Below are 22,272 nucleotides of genomic sequence, written 5' to 3' on the forward strand. Positions count from 1 at the left end.
GAAAAAGTGACTGTTAAAAATTTTGCCCAATTTTGGTATTGAAATGCAAACACTGCTTTATAAGACCAATTTATAAAATGTATGCTTCAGCTAATTTATAACATGTATTTAAACACTACTGTAGTATCTCTGTGCCAGATTACTATTGTTATAACCAATCTCAAAGTCCTCTGGCAGCAACAAAACAGGTGAGCTTTCTCAGTTGTTTTCTGAATGAGACAAGTACATTCAGAAAAGCCCTGGATATTCCAGCTTCTGGTGTTGCCATCTCTCAAGGTTTTATGGCATGTCTTGGATAGTCAGTGTTGTTCTTAAAGCTCCAATTCCTGGAGTCATTGTGTTGAGAATCTCAGCTTTCATTTTTACCATGTTCTGGAGAAGTTTGAAAATGTGAAATCTAAAGGCAAAAAAGCAGAAGACAAATAAAAAGAGCCCCAAATCTATTATTTTAAAAGTTTCATCATTTTTAAGCCAATCTCATGAGTTTTTTTTAAATCTTGTCTGATTGTTTTTGAATGGTTGGGGAGGGCAATATTGAACTTTAGTGATAATACCCCTTACATTTTTGTTGCATCTCTGCCACAATCATTTTATGTACCCAAGATTGTCTGCTTTCTACAGGAAAATTAAGTTGAAGGACATTCATTGTATATTTAGACCTGTAGAATGAACAGTGTAACCTGTATGTTTAAAAAGGCCCTCAAGTGGTTAATGAAAACTTGAAAGCATAAAATGTCAGTTTTCGTGATGTTTTTCCTTTTAAATTCTGTGGGGCAATTATTAATTCTAACTGACCCTCCCCTATATTAAACCCCTATATAAAGATAAACTTAAAATATTTTATAACTTTATTTTTAAAAGTTCCTAACAACCCCATCTTTTTTTATTTTTTATATGGAGATATCCTATCTCCTAGAACGGACCTTGGAAAGGTCATCGAGTCCAGCCCCCTGCCTTTACTAGCAGGACCAAGTACTGATTTTGTCCCTAAGTGGCCCCCTCAAGGATTGAACTCACAACCCTGGGTTTAGCAGGCCAATGCTCAAACCACTGAGCTATCCCTGCCCCCTATCCTAGGTAGGTTAGTTAGTTAGTTTACCATAAGTTAGTTTATTTTGTACAATTTGAAGTCCAGTGCACGCAAGCCATTCCCATGAATTAAGCTCAACAGCTCCTAATACTCTAGCACTGATTTCCTTTTTTTACCCCCCTTGGACTGTCATGTAAGGGAAATAGGCTATCTAGTTAAAGATTAGATGTTTAGTTTATTGAAGCTGTGTATTAAGTTTTGGGCAGAGGCACATCATGCTGCCCTGAGAGAACTGGAGAACATAATTGGTACTTGTGCAGTCTGGGCTACAACACACTGAGCATGTCACAGCAGTACTATGTGAGAAGAATTAGCAGTGTCATGATATAGTCCTCTATTAGAGGGAACAACTTGGAAGAAGCTGCTTGGCTGCTGTCCCAAGCTAGACTGTATTGGAAGTCCAGGTTGGCCACACAGGAAACCAAGGATTATGGGACCAGATGAACTCTTGACATTTTATATGGTAAACTAACCTACCTAGGATAGAGGAGAAGGGAAAGTTCATGCTTCTATACCTAGTGATCTGTTACAGTTACTCTTGTATGTCTGTGTATACGGAGCTTCTTTTCTGTTCTTTACTATTTAAACAAAAAAATGCTTAAGGGAGGTACTGAATATAGAGCAAATGAACTTGTTTTCATATTACATGTAACATGTCTCTCTTCACGTAAGCAGTACTGTGGGTCTTGAGTTGTACTGTGCATCTTGAGAAGTTATATCGACAGGTGTCCCTTTAACTGAATGTCAGACTAGACAGATGTGTAAACTTTAAAAACAAAAAAACCAAACAAACAAAAAATTAGAAAAGACTCTAAATATTCAAACTAGTGCATGAGACTCTTAATTGCAAGAGTCCTATTGATGTAAATGGGGCTTGTGGGTAAATTTTCTCACTGTTTTGAAAATTTAGGAATTAAATGTGCCTTACTCACCGCTTGTAGGGTTAGTATAGTACACGTTGTACACCGTCCCAAAAGCTAATTGCTTCAAGCAGTATGGAGAGCCTTGCCATCTCAACAGTCCTTTCTTGGTGTATGACAACTGCTAAATAGAAGCTAGTTATGCAGGTAATACCGAAATGAGGTGTCATCTTGTAGTGATCACTCGATTCTCTACCACTTCAGCCTTATTTCTCACTCTTGGCCTGTTTCGTAGGATTTAGGTCTAGAATAACCTCTGATTTGGCTGGCACATTCCTACCTGATACAGCTGTCCTTCCAAAATTACTGTGGTCAACACATTGACATCAACTCCAAAATTGGCACATTGCATAGGGTTTTTTCTTCTTCTTTTGGTGCTTTAGAAATACAAATAATATTTCTCTTTAAGTGTTTGGGACAAAGTCAAAAAGTTCTCCTTTATTCTCTCATTAAGACTTATTTTTGCCAATTTTTTTTCTTTGAGTGGAAAAAAAGTATTTTTCTTGAGGACATTTTTTTCTGAATTTTTCATCTCTCCTGCCCTTCCATATCATTATTTGGTACCATAAGATTAATTCTTATGCTAAATTGGTGAATTGTTGTAAAAGGGGGAAGGGAAGAAGAGATCTTTATTCCAATAGGCTTTTAATTGTGATAAGATTTTTTTTATTAACAGATCTATTCTTTTATAACAGATATTTTATAAAACTTGTTTAGTTGCTTTCCCTATTGTACTGAGTGTATTTGAGTCTTCCCTCTACCTTTGTGCAGTGTCAAGAACTATAAAAGCCACTTACCTTTGAACTCCAGTTACAGGAAAGTAACATCCTCTGAAAAATATTCACCAGATACATGCCAATATGAATATTAAATCACTTTTATTTTAAAAAAAATCAGATCACTTTGACGACCATGAACTGGTCTTGAAAGATTGGCACACTCTGATGTTTGTAACTTTGACCATCTAATCAGAGGAATTCTCAGCTTTGAAATGCATGCTTGATAATCAGCTGATTTAGTTATGAATGTAAGGGCATATGAGACAACAGTGCTCTATAGAGGATGTAACCTACAATCAAACCCCCACCAGATACATAGAAGTAAATCCAGAGTTCAGGGCGTTAGCAAAGAAACTGCCAGTTAAGGAAAGATTAATCAGATAAATGAGAAACTGAATATTCTTTAAAAGGTCTGTTTTTACAGTATTTTGCCTAGCTATTTCAATTTTTAGGTTAAATATTTGAACAAGAAATTGTATAGTTATAAATCTGATTGCAGTCATTTAATAGAACAATAGAATCGTTTAGATTCAGTTTAAAAAATTCTATTGCAACATTAGGAAGCCATCACTCAATATTTGACACACTGGATATCAAAATGAAAGTTGAAAGGGTCTTTTGTCTTGAAATGCATATCCTCCCTTCTGTTGGTGTTAATGGGAGTTACATGCTCAAATAGATGGGGAAATAGGGAGAGAAATATCACTGTCTCTAAAGTTCCACTTTCCCACTATTGCTGTATTCTATCGGGGTATGTAGACGCTGGGGTTGTTGCGCAAGGTATAGGACCCTGAAAGGTGGGGGGGTCCTAGAGCTTTGGCTGGAGCTGTATCCCCAGCATCTACACTGCCCTTAAACAGCCCCTTAGCCCGAGCCCCATGAGCCCGAGTCAGCTGGCACAGGCCAGCCACTGGTGTCTAATCACAGTGTAGACATACCATGTATGTGCATAAACTGCTTGACTATGAACAAGAGCAGACTGAATATATTTAGCAGAAAACCACATGTAAACATTATGACAACTTTAGGAAACACAGACCTAAAATCAATTTAATAAATCTTGCTGTGAAAAGTTCAGTGTAAAAATATAAGCTCATAGCAATAAGAAACATGACTCAACTTAGATGGCAGATAATTTCTGTACTTTAGAGATAGTTGATATCCCAATGAGTACACTCTCCATCATAGGCGGCAGTTCCTGACCGCTTCAGTGAACCCTGCAAAAATTTATTTGTAGTGGTGCTAATTTGTCTGATCAGTGCATTGTTATAATTCTGATAGACAATTGTATATACGTTTATCTGAGGTTTATATATTAGCAATGTTAGATTCAAGTAGCCAAAGCCTTGCTTCGTTGTCTGTTTTCCTAGTGCGCATCTGTTGTAGAAACACTGGGAGACTTTTTATTTATCTTTTGAGGGTATTGGTAGACTTGCCACATGAGCCTCTTACTTTAAATGTATTGACGCCATGATTAAAAAGTCAAGATTTTTCAATGCTTAAATCTTGATCTAATTGTTAGCCGTTGAAGCTGTGGAATGTTGATTCCAAATGTCTAATTTCAGTTCACCTGTGAAACGCTTGTTACTGAAGCGGTCTCGACGGTAAGTCAAACTGTACCTCTGTAGGGGTCCAGTACGCATATGTACAGTCATACTAGCAAGGTAGCTTTTTAATAGAGTTCTGCTGATTCATTTTAGTTAACTATATGTAGAATTTCCCATAATGCCAAAATGTAGGTGGAACTGCACAGTTTGTGTCTCCAAAAGTCTCTCTGGTTGTGCACAGCTGTTGTAACAATTCAGCAGTGAAAAGAAAGCAGTACATTCCCTTCTATACATTTCTCATCTTTTATGTGCAACAATTATTAGAAATTCTGCATGGTTTTTAGGGACTTTCAGGGAAAATATAATGTAATAAATCAGAGTTGGACAGGGAAAACATTATTGGTCTGCTGTAGTGTAGTGCTTTGCATTAAACTGGTCAGTTTTTAAAATGAATGCTCCAGGTATATGTGCTCTCTGACTTATCCAGGGGGAGGTGATTTCATAAACAATTAAAGACAAGTCTTTGTTAGTTACAGGATGAAGAGCGCAGACGGCAGCAACAGTTAGAAGAGATGCGTAAACGAGAAGCAGAAGATAGGGCCAGGCAAGAAGAAGAGCGCCGGCGCCAGGAGGAGGAGCGGACCAAGAGAGAGGCTGAAGAAAAGGTTATGGTCTTCTGAGTGCAGCAAGAATTCTTTGTAGGCTTCACCTACTTAGCCTGACCATTAACAATTTGGTTTTGCTGTAGGGGGGAGGTGAATATATTAACATGATGGTAATATTCATGGGCTCAGACCCTCTACCATCCAAAATAGAATAGACAGACCCTGAGTTAATGTCCAGATTCATATCATTCATGGCTTTTGTATTTATTAGTAACTCGCAAACAATAACACAACAGAAATCTCAGGCTTAGGCTTGGTCTACACTGGGGGGGAGCAATCTAAGTTACGCAACTTCAGCTACGTGAATAACGTAGCTGAATTCGACGTACTTAGATTGACTTACTGTCGTGTCTTCACTGCGGTGAGTCGACTGCTGCCACTCCCCCGTTGACTCCGCCTGTGCCTCTCGCCGAGCTGGAGTACAGGAGTTGACGGGAGAAAGCTCAGGGATCGATTTATCGTGTCTAGACGAGACACGATAAATGGATCCCCGCTGGATCGATCGCTGCCCGCCGATCTGGCCGGTAGTGAAGACATACCCTAAGTGTCCTCCCTGAGCTTGGTTGTCACTGCTAGAGTTTACCTTCAGAGCCTTCTCTACCTTGGCTTTCTAGTTTCTTCTGCCTGAAAGAGACATTCCCACACTGCTTTTGTTTGGGTTGGAGCTGACTGACCTGCCAGCCTGCCCCAGCAGTAATCATCCTGGAAATTTAATGCAGGTTTTAGCACCTGAGACTATGGTGACTCAATAGAAGAGCTTTGTATTGCCTTTGGGATTTTTTTATAAGAAAAGAAAAATATATTGTATGGAATTCAGAGATGGAGAAGTGGAGAGAATGCTCCACTGTATTTTTGTTACTTTTGTTTGAATCCGGAAAAAAATTACTAGGAGTTGGTTCTTTTATGCAGGAAGCTATTAGACCTGAATGTGATCCAGCAGGAAATTGGATCTCTGTACAATTAGGTACACTCCAAAACTCCAGACATTTGAATCCCTTAAAAACTCATACATGATGTTTTAAAATTTTTATGATAAATTTCTTAAGATCTCAATCTTTTTATTTGACTCTCAATGTGGTAGATGTAGAACCATCCCACCCACTGTAAGATTTCACTTGAGCAGTGACAATCAGGTTTCTTCAGAATGAAAACTTGGATTTTAGTGAAACTGTGATTTCAGAATGGAGAAGGATGTTTTAATGATAGGAAAAGCTCCTGCTGGGAAGATCAAGTAGGGAAGAAGTTTAAAAGCTCTAAGACCTGTTTTTCAGTGGTCTAGGAGTAATGGGCTGACAATGAGCAAAAGAAAATCAAGAACAGAATAGTTTTCCAAGGGAAGTCATCATAACCCCATCACTGGGATATCTCACACACAACTGGACTCAGCAAAGTAGTGGAAGTCATAGCATAGGAAAGTTAGAGGTGGAGGGTGGATAAGATTGATCAGTAATAAATAGATATTCTCCATCTCTAACTTCGGTGATGTGGTGCATTCTAATGATATTTGGGTCACCTACAGCTGAAAGGCTTTTCTGACTAGCAAATCTGATCTGTCCCAGCGACAGTTACATACAAGTCCCAGACAGAGATTGTTACAAATTTAGTGCCACCTAAATACTCTAGAGCCTTCAAAATGGAAAATAGTATTTCATACATAACCAATAGAAGGGTAACTGGCTCTCACTTCTTTAGTTAAGAAGATTCTCAGGCTGTTTAAGAAGGGTATATATTTACTTATTTTGATTTATATTTTTAAAAAGATGTGTATCCAAAACTCTAGGCACCCTGCCACAAATTACAAGAAGTTTTTTTAAGAAGCTGTACTATACATCCTTAATTTAACAAGAAATAATGTTTTATCGATGTGATTGCAAAATACAAATATTCGATAGTGAATCAAGAAATGATAGAATTTGACCTTCACAGTTTGTAGTGAAAGTCCAGAATAGATCTGTATCTATTAGCTCACAGTGGAGTTCTGACAGGTGTTGATGAAAATTAAGTGTTTTTATTTCACAGAACAATAAACAATCTTTAAACTGGAAAAATATAGGAAACTTTGTTCACATATGGTAGTCACATGGTAGCTTCTGAGAGATGGTAGAGTTCAAATAATACGTACTGTACCTTATTATGCACTTCTGTTTTTCTCAGGTTCACCCAAGAGTTCAGTGCAGATTATTTTTATTATGGCCCTATAGAAACATCATGGGCAGAGCATTTTCTTCATGAATTTGTAGAAGACACTTCAAGAGATTTATTAAAGCATTTTTTTAAAAAAAATTAAATTGCACAAGTCGCAACTTGTCTTTGCATGAAGTTATTTTTCTAATGTCTATAACTTAGGCTTGTAAAATCAGTGACCTCGAAAGCTCTGTTGATGACCTATTCAGGAGGGATAAGGCAAAATTGTACTCTTTTCCAAAGTTCCTTTCTAAGATCACCCATTTTATTTTCATTCTTTTTTAAATACTTTGCAGCTTTGCTAAATCCTTACTTTATCAACTCTAACTTTATGAAAGATGAGTGCAGGGAATTCCTTTAGTCAGTACAGCTTTATTTCTGTTAACTCAAGTATGTTGTCAGCATAGAGTATGCATCAACTCCAGAAATAACTCAGAATTACCATTGTGTTACAGGACAATTCTGTCATTTTCACATTAGTAAATTATACTCTTTGTATAATGATTTGGAGTGGCTTCCTTACTCATTGCAGGGGAATGGAGATGAGGGGAGCTGTTCAGTGCTCTTGTGGAGGAAAATTTGAATCCATCCTATGTTTAAATGTTTCTCTTGTTCTGATCACTGCACTTTTTTTTCCTATGGGCCTACAGAGGCGACAGGAAGAGGAGTATTACAACCGTTTGGAAGCTGAAAGGCGTAGACAGCATGATGAGGCAGAACGAAGATTACTGGAACCTGACGAGCCTGGTCTGTACAGACCTCCGCTTCCACGGGAATATGAGCTCCCACCCCCACCCCCTTCATCTAATGCTCCTCCTCCCCCACCTCAGCGAAACACCTCTTACCTCAAAACACAGGTCCTCTCCCCTGACACGGTTTATACTGCCAAGTTTGTTGCATACAATGATGAGGAGGAGGAGGATTCCACTCTAGCAGGTCAGGATAAGTACTCCAGCACAAGAAAATCTTATGGTGACCTTCCTCCTGCCATCCTTCCGCCACAGCAGCTCTTCCGCCAGCCTCGCCCAGTCTCAGATGGCATCTTTCTTTCCACCTCATTCCAGCCACCCTCGGTCAATGCCAACAGTACTGCTTCCAAAACAAGTCATCCCCCTTCCCCATCAAACAAACCAAGTTTCTTCCATCCCAGCAGCTCAAAAGGTAGAAACAAAAAAATGAAATCAGAATCTTTCTCTACAAATCTATCTGCACATTTCCCACTGTGGTGCTGTAGATATAATCACTTACTCTGTGATTTTTTTTTTTTTTTTTATTTCCCCCCCACACCACCACTTGGTCACTATTCTCAGTGTGGTGATCTAACTTTCATCCTGATATCAATGTGAATGCTCCTATTTGTAAACGTTTTAATCTTTCGAATTTCCTTGTTCCTTACCAAGCTCTCTCAAAATCCCATCTTTCACACAATGAAGGAAAAACAATCAGTTTGACTGTTGCTCAACCAGTTCCAAGTACTGTTGGTTTTGGCTTTCATTCTGTACAGTCTCAGTAATTGTTTCTTATTCTATTTCGTTGGCTGTGCCCTTGCTGCTTCTATACATGTGTTTTCCATGAAAATATAAAATATGTTTTCTGATTGATTAATGGGGGGGCGGAGGGGCTTCTGCTTTCATTACTTGGCACAAGGGGGACTCTTACTGATTTAAATATGGTGTGCAAATGGCTTTCAAAGGACCCCCGTACACTTTAAATCGTACATATTCAAAATTAAGGTGATATTTGGGGCTTATTGACGTAATGAAAACAATTTTCTAGGCAGCATGTAGTAGTCATTATATTTCTGCATTATAGTGCAGGTTACCTTATGCCTGGGGGCAAGAACCTATTTTTCCATCATTAAAGTGCTTTTCTTCCTGCTCCTTCCCTCTTCCCAGCCTATCTTATGTTCCTTTGTAGTCTCCTTCTCTTTCCCTTTACACTGCAAGCACACAACTACACTGGTAATTAGAGCGTTATTAGCAATTTAGTTGCATTAATTTTAGCACCATCCATTGGCTGCAAAGCACTACGGTTTTTCTTCTAACTGTACCCAGAACCTGGATGCTATCACAGACTGAAGTTCAATGCTAGATTTTTTGGATACCATGTCTAAGTAGGAGAAAGTTCATAACATTGAGTCTTTGCGTATGTGTCAGTATTGAGTATGTGTCAGTATGGATCTCATTGTATGTGGGCACATGCGTGTGCATCATACACAGGATTTTTAAAAACAGTGTCCATTGGGGCCGCACATGTATCCTGTGTCTCTTTGTTCTCCTATGTGAGGCCATGGAAGTGGAGTGGCCACAACCCTCCCTCGGTTCCCTCTTACCACCAATGGCAGCAAGACGGAATCCAGTGAGTGTCTGACCTTCTACTCCTAATTATATTTGTCCTTTTCTCAGCTAGTTTTGGTAAAGAAAATCTATTTTCATCCTTCTTATTCTCTATTTTCTTGAATTTGGATGATCCCAAAAAAACAAAATCCATACCCTCCTGTATGGTGGGGCGATGCCTCTCACATCAACCATCATGGTGGACTCTAAATCTTCAGGCTTCAACCCCTGCCCAGCCTGCAACTGACTCATCCGCCTGGTCCATGGGCACGGTCAATGTCTGGTTTGTCTGAAGGACAGTCATAAGTGTTTAGTGTGCAAGTCCTCCCCAAGGACTCCGCATGTCAAGGAACATGTGGCTAAAACTACACCTACTTGAATGGTGGTTGAGCGCCGTGTCACACCTGAAGGAGACTACCACCTCCAAGGTACCAGCGGGGTCATTGTCAACTACTTCTCCCTCAAGCAGACAGTATAGCCTAGGGGCCAGACGTGAAAGGAAAACAGGAAAAGATATCAAAATCGGCACTAGCCACATCACACAGACTATTTTGGCACTAGGGCCTTTGGTTTGGGTTGCTGCTACACCAAGACCAGTTCCAACAAACCCATCATCACACCGGCAGATTCAGAATTGAGACTGATACTTGAGCACAAGGACAAGATCAAAAGGCGAAATCCATATATGACTTCAGACTTTGAGAGACACCATCGTATAAGGAGGAGAACCACCGTTCTTCCAAGGACAGGATGTATAAGACCTCTGCTAAGGCAGGAGTGATGCACAGGAAGCTGGGATTGGCACCAATGAAGGCCTCAGTGCCAGTTAGGGGCCAGAGAGATGCTCTCAAAGTATCAAGATCCCTCCATTGACATCGTTGGTAACAGAATGGCACCTGGCACTGGAGCTGGCTTTGAGGCATTACCCTAAAGCACCACCATTTGACGAGTATTCTTCTTCTTCACCAGTGTCTGATTATGCTTTTTCCTGGTATTGAACAGTGATGCCTCTCCCCTGCTTTTTTAGAGCAACCCTAGAAGCTTGTACTGGAGAGCCTTCTCACAAAGCATCATCACAAAAGAGATGGTAATGGCATTGAGCCAATCAGCCACAACCAGGTCAGTACTGATATAACATGCTTTCCTGGCCATATGGGCCATATTAGGAACCATCCTCTGATGTGTCCTACAGCAGATACCCCTCCTGTATGTCCAGAAAGAGGAGGAGATTAGGCTGTCAAGTGGCATCACTACCTAAGTCACCACCAACAGACTGCATGTCAGAACCCACTGGTGTGAGCAGCAAAAGAACAGTAGCATTCCCATTCTCTATTGAAATAATAATCATTTGTTGTTCAATGAGACTGGTATACTAGCCTCTGCCCCAGCAATTGACTATTTTAAAGCCTTGGAGGCTTTCTTATTTTATATCACTGAGATCATACATACTGAAACAGCACTCCTACAAGAGAAATCCCATAAAGTCAACATTTTGACTGCATCACCTAGGATTGCACTCCTCATCAGTGAGGGCATACTAGAACCATCTAAGGAGCTCTGACAAACCCCAGCTACCATTCAGCCCACATCTAAGTGGGTGGAGAAGTGTTATCCAGTTCCCCCAAAAAGCTTTGGCCACTGTCACTCCCACCCAAATCCAGTATTGTTGGTAGTTGCAATAATGCAGGAAATATCTAAATTGATGAAAGGCACACCCAAAGAGAGAAATCCCAAAAAGCTAGACCTGTTCGAATGTGAAGCCTACTCATCCAACTCACTGCAGCTCCATGTGGCAAACTCCCAAGTGGTGTTTGCCAGTTTGACTTCCTGGTCTGGGAAAAGGTGACTCTCTTCCTGTCAAAAGTATCTTGGGACACTGAGGAATTAAATCATTTAAAGTGTTGCCAGAACAATTCTACAGCTATCCTTGAACACCTCTGACACATCTGCGAGGTTGATTACCAAGATGGTGACCCATAAGGCAAGCCTCTTGGCTGTTAGCATCTGAGATATTAAAGAGATGACTAAAAGACCATAAAAGAAGACCTCCTGTTTGAGGTAATAAAGCTCTTTAGCAAAAGAATGGATGAAGTGGTTCACTTAGTAAAAGACTCATGATCCTCCCCAAGGTCCCTGGAAATTTATACAATACCCCTTTTAAGGATGCCATACAAATATCAGCCTTAGCAGAGACAGTAGGCACATCCTTATTCTCAGGATAGGCAACCAGAGTACCCACCATGAAAATGATGGTGATACTCAGGGAAATGGCCATCTTCTGCCTTCTCTGTGACCCAGCCCATCAACTAGGCAGCACATTTGACAGGAATGTGAGGAGTCACATCAGAACTGATCAGGAGACATCAGCAGTCTTTGGGAGCAGCCTTGCTCCATTCCATTGGGCTTGGACCAATATCATCTCCATCAAATGGGTGTTGGCAATTGCCCACGCCTATGTCATTTACTCCCACACCCATCCCCCATCAACCCTCCTTTCCTGTCTGTCTTCAGAGAGCCTGTTTCAAAAAGTTGCCTTGTTTCATCTAGGAACCACAGATGATGATCCTCAGGATTACATGGCAAGAGTCTTTCTATTACTGATATTTCCTTATCCTGAAGAAGGGGTGTTTTCATCCTACGCTTGAGGAGACTGAACAAATATGTACACCACCTCGGGTTCAGGATAATAAGCCTTGCCTCCAACATCCCATCTCTTCAGGCTCAAGACTGCTTCCTTGCTTTCAGCTGCAAAATGCATACTTCCATAGAGCCCTCCACCCAGCCCACAGGAAGTACCTGAGATTTACAGTCTGACCAAATCCCTGCCAGAACAAGGATCTGCCATTCAGACTCAGTGGTAGTGGCTCCTATGTGAAGGTAAGGCTGGATGACTGGCTGATCAGAGGCAGATTTCAGTGGAAGGCACCAGCAATTCTGGAATGCACTATCCCCATTCACACAGCTAGGCCTCCTAGTGAACGACATGATTGACTCAGAGCAGAAAGAACATACCTGTGTAAGGACAGGTCCTAGTCATTACAAGCACTCATACTTCAGCTAACATCAAACATAGCTGACAGTACAAGCATGTCATCCAGTGTTAGGCCACAAGTTGGCATGCATGTAAATAACACCACTTGACAGACTTCCGCTCTGGCTCATGTCAGTGTACTCCCTGATGAGACATCAGACGGAAAGAAGGTCTCTGTGACGTCATATCACTGCAGAATTGGTTTGGTGTTTGGAACCGTGAAGACATGGAAATGGATACATGTCTCAGTACCCATCCCTGACAAAGACACTGATCATGGATGCACCAGGAACAGATTGGGGGACTCATTTGGGCAAACTAAAAATTAAAGGAACCTGATCTTTAGGCAATATGAGATTTATCTATGAATGTGCTGGAGCTCAGAGCCATCAAACTAGCCTATATGGCATTCCTGCCTGTCCTCCTATTCAGTAGTACAGATTTTCTCACACAACATGACAGCTATGTACTACATAAACAATGGAGCGCTTGCTCATCACCCCTTAGCATGAAGGCCATCAAATTCTGGACCTGTTGCCATCAGAATAGATTCCTTACAGGAGTCAGCAACAATCTAGCAGCCTTCCTGAGCAGGCAATCTGTGGCCAATCACGAATGGTCCCTGCATAGATTCATCATGGGGAGTCCCCCATAATAAACTTGTTGGCCACCAGGGACAATGCCAAGTGTCAGAACTTCTGCTTCAGAGGAGGGCTGAGTCCAGGATCATTGCTGGATGTCTTCCTCCTGCAGGTGAACAGGCCTGCATCTATGCCTTTCCAACAATTCCCAAGAACAAAAGGGACGTGGCCATAGTAGTTCTCATAGCTCCATGTTGGCCAAAGCAGTTTTGTCTAACAGACCTATTACAGATGTCCATTCAACCACCTATCCTGGATCTGATCCCCCAGCACCATAGTCAAATGCTCCATCCAGATCCAAAGTCACTGTATTTGATTGACAGTGTGGCTGTTGACTGAATACAACAGACAGATACTGTTCCCTACAAGAATAGGAGATCTTGATACAGAGCAGGAAGAGGCTCTTGATATGGGTAGCTCAATGTGGTCTGAACCCAGTCCAGCCCCTGAACCTCGGATGCTTGACTGCCTATTGCATTTAAAGCCAGCTGGCCTTACATTCAACTCATTTAAGATCCACCTCGTGGCAACTTCAGCTTACCATCCACCTGTTCTTTCATGTGTTAGGTCTGTCCTCATCCAATAGTATTGAAGTTTTTCAAAGGGCTATTACATATTTACCCACCAGTGAGAGAACCTACCCCTGCTTAAGACCTCAATGTACTCCTCCTGAGGCTCATGGAGCCTCCATTTGAACCTCTCTGAATGCTTCTTGCATCACCTCTCACTAGACAGTATTCCTAATGACTATGACCACAGCCAGAAGAATGAGTGAAGTTCAAGCTCTTATGTCCAAATGTCCCAATATGACTTTCCATAGGGACACGGTGTTGCTGAGACCCCCACCCAAGTTCATTCCTAAAGTGGTCTTGAAATTTAGTCTGAAGGAATCAGCCATCCTGCCCGTTGTCTTCCCAAGCCACACTCTACTATGGAAAAAAGAGAAATGACATTCACTAGACTTCTCCAATACTTGATTACACTGACAAGACTAAGCCATTCAGGCTATCATACTGGCTATTTATAGTTTGACCTTTTTGAATGCCCAGCTAAAGCTATCTCATCTAAAGGATATTGAAATAGATTACACAATGCATTTTATTGTGTTACCAGCTGGCTGGTATACATTTCCCACCAGACATCAAGACTCACTGCACCAGAGCACAGACAACACTCTCTGCCAGTCACTGTTCAATTGATACAGCTGGCAGACCTCATTCTGAGAGGGGATACTTCTTGCCAGTCACCTCCAGTGAGATCCACACTGACACACACTTAAAGAAGCAAAATGGTTATTTATCCTACATTTACCGTGGTTCTTTGAGTGAGATTATAGTTGGTGTGGATCCCAGGATCTGCCCTCCATCCCCACATTGAGCCCTCTGATATGGGCTTTGGGTTGCAAAGGAACTGAGGGAGACATGTAACTGCTCTGCCCTGTATGCCCTGGCAGGGGAACACAAGGCGGCACAGGGCGTCTGCATAGCCCAGACACAGCTATTCCAAAAATCTAATCTTGTATGCATGAGGTGCGTGCGCACCTATAGTGGGATCCACACTAACTACATCACCTCAAAAAATCCCATTTACTGTAGGGCAAGTAACCATTCTTTTTCAAAACATAGTTCCACATCAAAAGTGTTTGGACTCGAGCTGCTGACTAGTGGCTCTTAAGTTGAATTATATTTAAAAGAAAATATGTTTGTAATAAACATTCTCCTTAAATATCAGAAATTCAATCCATGATGAGTCCATCTGTGTGTTCTAAATAGTATGCTGGAACAGACCCAGCCCTAAAGCCTCTTAAAAATTAATAAATTAGTACTTTATTTTTATCCTTTCAAAATATTTTCCTTTTTCTCTACGCTTGAAATTCTCAACTAGAGCCATTTTGAGATTAAGTGTAAAACATGCTGTCACGGAGTCCCCGGGCGATGCTCTGCTCTGGAACCGCTCCCCACAAAGCCAGTCAGGACTTTAGGGAGCCTCCTCTCCCTCGGAGCAGACTGTCTTCAGGGCAAGAAGCTCACACGGAGTCAGACGTGGCTCTCAGCCAGCCAGTAAAACAGAGATTTATTAGATGACAGGAACATGGTCTAAAACAGAGCTTGTAGGTACAGAGAACGGGATCCCTCAGCCGGGTCCATTCTGGGGCCCAGCGAGCCAGACAACCCCGTCTGCCCTCACTTCCCATCCCCCTCCAGCCCCTCTTTTCTGGCCTTTGTCTCTTTCCCGGGCCAGGAGGTCACCTGATCTCTTTGTTCACCTTTAGGTATCCCCTTGCAAGGGGGGGAAGGGCCCTGGCCATTTGTTGCTAGGAGACAGATTGTCGGCCATTTATGCACACTGGAGACTTAAGAAATGCTTAAGGGAAACTGAGGCACCCACACAGTATTCAGAGGAAACATTAAGAACAGTCCCACTTTGTCACACGCTTCCATCATAATATAGCCACTTTAAAATGCTGTTACTTCTCTTTCTGATTTGGTACTTCAAAGGCTGTATATGTGTTTAAGTTGAGTAATTCTGGAACCACTATTCACTCTCCATCCACTCCCACCTATCCACCAACCAATAAGCCCTTTGCCTTTTAATTACATTTTCCAACCCTGCATTCTGCTGACTTTCATATGCCCTCCCTCCCAAAAAAAGAGCGTGCGAAAAGTGGAATCTCAAGTGACAACAATTTTGTTTTTCAGTAAACAATCAGGACCATTTCCAAGTCAGATCCAGTTATATGGGTTTTGGTAACATTGTAGTATGATGCTCCACCTTTAATAACCTTAATACATAACCCAGACAATTCTGATTACTTTATTTCACACTTTTAAAATAGTCTATAGGAACAGGTTAAATACTCCACCTGATTGCTCAAGCTTCTGTGAAGACTGCCTTGTAAAGTATAAAGCCGTTTGCACAAAATGCAGAATTCGTTGTGCAGCTTACCATCTGTCCATCTCACTAGCACTGCCACTTTATTGTTCTTTACGGCTCTTTTCTGCTATAAATGCTAGCACTGGTAAACCACGCTTCTGCAAACTGCACTCTCCCAGCTTCTTCCACTGGATTACTTAAGGAACTGAATTAAAACATTGGTTCCATCAAATTGGGGCATAAAATCTGACTAATTTTAACAAAATTAGATAAGGGTGTGAGAAGCAGACTTCAGACCTAGACTTTTTCAAAGTTGGAGGGGAGGCGGTGGTTAGATATATGGGATTTTGGTCTGAATAAAAGATAATTAATTCTTCATACTACTAAAGTATTAAAAGTGTTTTAAATATGATTTGAGGTACCCCTTTTTAGCTAACTATTGTAATGTACAGTATTAAATTATTAAATGAGTACAATATATGAATATCCAAACTAGTTCTATTCTTTTACTGACATTTAACGTTTTAATTATCTGCGGTTCAAAATACACCAGTGGAAGAAGCAAACATTTCCTTCTGTTTGGAGAAAGGCTCACAAGACATGACATATACTATATCCGGAAACCAAAAATGTCTGAAAACAAATTTGGGAATCAAGACAGTTAATTTGACTGTCCTAAAAATACCGGTGATTTAAGAAACATACTTAAAAGCTGACTATGATGATAAAACTTTTTGATTGGAAACCTGTGTTTAGTCTTGTTGCCTTTGAAGAGGATTAATATATTATGTAGAACTGTGTATCTTATATGAATTTAAAACTAAAGGTGCAGTGCTGTAAGTGTTTGTATGAAACAAGACCGATAACTACAGAAATAAGACATGAATAGTCATCCTCTAAACATTACAGGTTACAGTTTCCAAATATTTTCACAGCCTGGCTGAATAAAGATAAAATAACTTAAGATAATTGGAATTGGCATACTGGCACTTACTAATACTAGTAATATTTATCCTAGTTAAATTAGCTGGAGTCACTATTCTTTCTTCAATAAAACCTTGTGACAGAGTTCCACAGAGAAATTGTAGCTGCGCATAAGTACATCCTTCTAGACACGTAATATTTGATTTCATTTCTGCATTATAATAAATGAGCCACAAGACAAATAACTTTATCATGATTTGATACATGTCACAGTTTGTTCCAAATATAATTTGCTTTCTTACCCCCTAGTTTTATTATTTATCAAGCAAAGTTGCAGTTTTAGGAACAGACTGACTGCTCTTGACTGAAATCATTGTTCTGGCATTCCGGCAAACCTCCAAAACAGTACTTTTGCAAAGAGCACTGCACCTTTTTAAAAATAAATTGAAGCTTGTTTTGTATTATAACTGCCATCCTTCAACTGTAATTTTTATATTATTTTGCATAAGGACCAAATTCTTACACTGGATCTACAGGAGCAATTGTTGGAGCCCATGAAGTTTATCGGGATCCAAGAGAGAAAAGATCTAAAAGGTGAAATGAGGAAGAGACTCATGAAATATTAATCTGTATTCAGACTCATTAGCTGATGATCTCTGGAATATTTTTAATTCTTCATATAATACCATTTTATACCTATATCTATGTAAATCTTTCTCGATAGAGAATTCAAAAGCTCTTATTTAAGCCTAGAAAAGATTTTCAAAGAGAGTGCTAAGAATATGCAGGACAGTGTAAAACAATTTTACAGTTAGTTCTGGGATATCTTGGATTATCACAAAATAGAATTTGGTTTTATATGCTTTTTCATGCATGTGGTATTTTAAAATAAATTAGTGTTGTGATTGTGTGAGTAAACAGCAGTCATAAGTTTGTTTTTACTACCTCAACCAGATTATAAATTTGCACACACAAGGAAGCAAACACAGTACACTTTATATGGGGTTTTTACTAAGCTTGTGAAGTGGACATCTAACACAGACTGCATTGCACATGCATGTGTGGCTAATTTAGCTGCATAGTGTATTGAAGGTTCACATTGGCTGAGGCAAGGATGCTACAGGAGCCTTTAACTTGGTTCCTGCACATTGTAAGGTGAAAAGGTGTTGTGATGGCCACTGTGCACTTTGTAAGGTTCACAGAATAGAGACTCACTCTGGTGAGCCTTAAGTGGAGCCAAGTCTGACTGGGTAAGGGCCAGATTTCCAGACATATAAGCTGATGAGGGAGGAGGACACACGAGAACGGAGTTCTCTCTTGGTGTGGCAGAAATAGTTAACCAGAGAGGTAGGTAGCAGCAAGGATGAAGGAGGAGGCAGCAGAAGTTCTGAGGCCACTCTACACTAGAAACTTTGCCAGTATAGCAATATCAGTTAGGGGGTGATTTTTTTTTTTTTAATTTGTTGAATGGTTGGCCAAAGTTGCCAAAGCACTTTTATCAGTTTATTTCACTCTCAAAACCAGTATGAACTATACTGGCAAAAGAACTTTTTTGATTTATATAAGGAGGGCCTGCCAGTATAGCTATATTAGCAAACCTTTTCTGGTGTAGACTAGGCCTTAGTTACCCTGTAATCCTTTTTGAAAAGTGCCAGGTAATCTCATCCACATGTTCAACTACCAGAGATTGTCATAAATGACCTCTGTTTAATGGCTCATCTGAATGACAGCCCTGTAGTGTCAGCATTAAGAAGAGCCTTGCAGGACTTGATTCTAGATCTTCCAGTTAGAAGGCAAGAGGACACCAGATAAGATTATATGGATGCAAAGCTTTGATATAAAAGGATGTTTAAAATTAAGTTTAGTAACAAACCTTTTGTTTCTTCCAGTCAAGATACAGATTTACCTGGAGCACCAGAGAACTTGACATTCAGGGAGCGCCAACGACTTTTTTCCCAGGGCCAGGACGTATCCAATAAAGTAAAGGCTTCTAGGAAATTAATGGAACTGGAAAATGAGTTGAACACAAAATAAGATAAAAGCACCTTATCAAATGTTACTGAAAGATCTCTAAAAGAAGGGAATGGGATGGGGCTGTTCAAGACGAGGGTGTATTGTCTGTGAAGAGAGAGTTTGATTCCTCTGTATCCAAGACTGTTAATTGAGATTTAGAGATGTTGCAATAGCAAGAATACTGATTACTTTACCAAGAGTTTGTGGTTTATACAATTAAAGCACTGTAAAATTTTAATTCTATGAATCACGTGAAGGTCACTTTTTTCTTTTGTTTTGGGGGTTAACTTTTTCTGCAATAGACCAAGTAGCACTTGTCAAAGATAAGTTCTGTTTCCTGGTCTTTTACAGACATACTTTGTTTTAGCTGCTGAGCAGAGAGAGTGAGAATAGTTTGAACTGCCTAAATTAATCTGTGCACTAGCTGTTAATATCTATAAGTTGTTTGACACAGAAGCCAATCTCTGGGCTGTTTTACAAAGGTCTAATTTATATATACAAGTTTGACATATTGTATGCTGTTCATACAGACTATTAGCATATCAGTACAAACCTCTTATCATTACCTAGCATTAGAGTAACAGGATAAAGTCTTTGAGTGAAACAGTTTTAATCCTGTAGGTGTTTTGTTTGGGTCTAAAATGGATGCATAACAGAAACTGTTTAATCCATAACCATGGAAAAGCATATACATAAATACATCCCTCTTGTAAATGAAGTGTCTGGTTTACAAACCTCCTTAAAAAAAAAAAAAAAAAAAAAACTTTGGAGAGGAAAAACCTTAGGGTTTTGTTTTGTTTAACACTGTATTGAAATAACAGACTATAACAAGCAATAGATAATAGGCTACCTTAGTGGCCCTATCATAGCTAGGACCAAAATGTTAAATGTTCAAGATGGAGGTAATGATTCCAGGTCCAAAGCTAGCAGAACTAAGGCATGCATTTTCCAAGGAGGGTAGAATAGAGAGTATTAAGCAAATAGCCACAGAGCGTCATTGATGGAGTTTGTTATAGCAGCTGAGCTACATACTACTTTTAGAGAAGAAAAATGGCATAGCATACAGTCATGATATTTGAAATATCAGATATGATGTTGCTGGCTGCGAATATGAATTTGTCAGTGAGATGGCTTGACTTATTATCCTGACAGCACACCACCATTATTAATATTGAGAAAGTAGTGCTAGTCAAGCTGTCCATGTATCTGGTTTTACTTGCATCCTCTTATATTGTTATATACTGTAGAGAATCTTCTCAGCAGTTCAAGCTATTTTTACACATTATAATAGCCTTATTTAATTTTAAATTGTTGAATTCTTTTTGTTCCTCCCACTGTTGTTTCTTCAGCTATGCATATATGGCTGATGTTGGGTATAAGGACCTCATCAGAGTTTTTCTCTTTGTGTGACGTTAAGACAAAATATATTATTGTGATTCCAAACAAATTTTCTATTTGCAAAGCCCTAAATTGGGCTTTAGATGATTTTTCTGTATCATATTGTTCTCTTATAAATATATATTTAGGGAATTATGCACACTTCCAAATACAGAGGGGTAGACTTTCACTGCCTTAGAAAAGAAATCACTTTTAATAAGAGTTGTATGATAAATAAATGCAAGTTAATGAAAATTGGAGTGTAAATATTTGTTTTTTTACATATTTCAGGTTTCTTATTTGAAAGTGTGCTTTTACCGTTTCACCTGTTAAATATGAAGTAGGAGATTAAACTGATTCAAAGTGTTAATGAAGGATTTGCATGCTTGCTGTGTCTGTTAATCAGGAAAAGCAAGCCTCTCCCAATTTATCTTGAGAACACTAGCAGCCTTACAGTGACAAATACTCTTTTCTTCAGAAAAAAAATTTATGCTGTGGCTGGAATACTGTTGCTGCTAGAATCTGAAAAGGCTTAGCAAAAAAATACATATAAACCTTCAGTTGAGTGGATTTGGCCGCTATTGGGCATTCGGGTCAAGTGTGAATATGTGTAAAAGTGCTTTTCATATTTGTCTGTGCATTATTATGGAAAAACATGAAAACTGCTGTAGTTTCCCATTTCTACTGTATTTCACTTGCAACCTATTTTTAATAAACTTTGTATTGTATTTAACATTGCATTTTATAGAACTTTCTGTAATTGTTTTTTTATTTGATACTGTATTAACTCATTCATGCCATAAATTACTAATACTCTTTATTATACAGCTACCCTATAGGTATTCAAAGAATAGATACATAACTTGCTTTAAAAAAAGTTGTACAAAATCAGTGTAGCCTACATTAGAGTAAATACTGGTTAACTGATAGATCTCAAAAAGTAATTTTAAACGGGGAATCATCCAATGAGATTGATTCAAGTGAGATCCCACAGGATCTGTTCTTGGCCTAATGCAATTCACTATTTTAATCAATAATCTGGACCAAAAATATAAAATCATTACTGGAAAAATTGGAAGTTGACACACAAATTGGAGGGGTGGTAAACAATGTGGACAAGTCAGTTTTACAGGTTGACTTAGATTGGTTGGTAAAGTGAATGGCATATTTTAATACATCCAAATGGAAAGTCGTACATCTAGGGACAAAGAATGTAGATTGCAGTTATAAGATGGGAGACACTATCTTTCAATGCAGTGACATTGAAAAGGACTTGCGGGTCATGGCTGATAACCAGTTGAACAAAACCTTGCAGTGTATTAAGAACGAACACAATTCTATAAGCAGAGGAATATCAAATAGAGTAGAAAGGTGGTATTACCTCCGTATATGGCATTAGGAGGCCATTCCTGGAACACTGTGAGAAAGCATCCACACTTGAGAAAGTCTTCAGTAAAGAGCAGAAAGAACAAGTAGTGACAGAGTTCTGAAGGTCAATGTATTAGTTTATCCAAGATAGGTGACTTGATCACCGTGTACAGTGTAAATTTCTGTATCTTTAAAAAAGATACTTCTAACATGTAATTTTATAAAACTATTTCTTCCCACTCCCCTCCACGCCAGCTTCCTGTTTCTTATAGAACTGCATTGAGGGAGGTTAGTTCATGCATTTCCTAAGAACCAGAGCCTTTCCAGCAGTTTTCATATCAAATACCACGTATGTGCATGGTGCTTTTCTGTAAGAAATCTTTAGACTAGCCTTGAAATTTTTGGGGGAAAAACGAGCAATGAGAGGACATAAATACAGGCTTTTCTCATTGCCAAAATGAAGGCACAACTTCCATATTCAGAAAATGTTCCTAAAATAACGACCTGTTTGAAAAATCAAACA

General features: G+C 39.5%; 1 protein-coding gene across 39 annotated transcripts in view; it reads left to right on the forward strand.

Annotated features, from left to right (window-relative positions):
* The window catches only part of AFDN (afadin, adherens junction formation factor), a 233,174-nt gene extending 212,060 nt beyond the window's left edge, over window positions 1–21,114 (forward strand). For 10 of the 39 annotated variants that reach the window (XM_024112024.3, XM_024112039.3, XM_024112037.3 and 7 more), the window contains 4 exons: window positions 4,867–5,001; window positions 7,836–8,346; window positions 17,501–17,585; window positions 18,881–21,114. In XM_024112024.3, coding sequence (XP_023967792.2) covers window positions 4,867–5,001; window positions 7,836–8,346; window positions 17,501–17,585; window positions 18,881–19,025 — 876 coding nt within the window. In that variant the 3' untranslated portion in view covers window positions 19,026–21,114. Of the gene's footprint in view, window positions 1–4,866; window positions 5,035–7,835; window positions 8,347–17,500; window positions 17,586–18,880 lie in introns of those variants that run through there. The other 29 variants (XM_024112055.3, XM_008175596.4, XM_008175604.4 and 26 more) reach the window with 8 other exon arrangements.
* Window positions 21,115–22,272: the final 1,158 nt, after the last annotated feature.

The sequence above is a fragment of the Chrysemys picta genome, chromosome 3, assembly GCF_011386835.1.
Source record: "Chrysemys picta bellii isolate R12L10 chromosome 3, ASM1138683v2, whole genome shotgun sequence".
Classification (NCBI taxonomy): domain Eukaryota; kingdom Metazoa; phylum Chordata; order Testudines; family Emydidae; genus Chrysemys; species Chrysemys picta.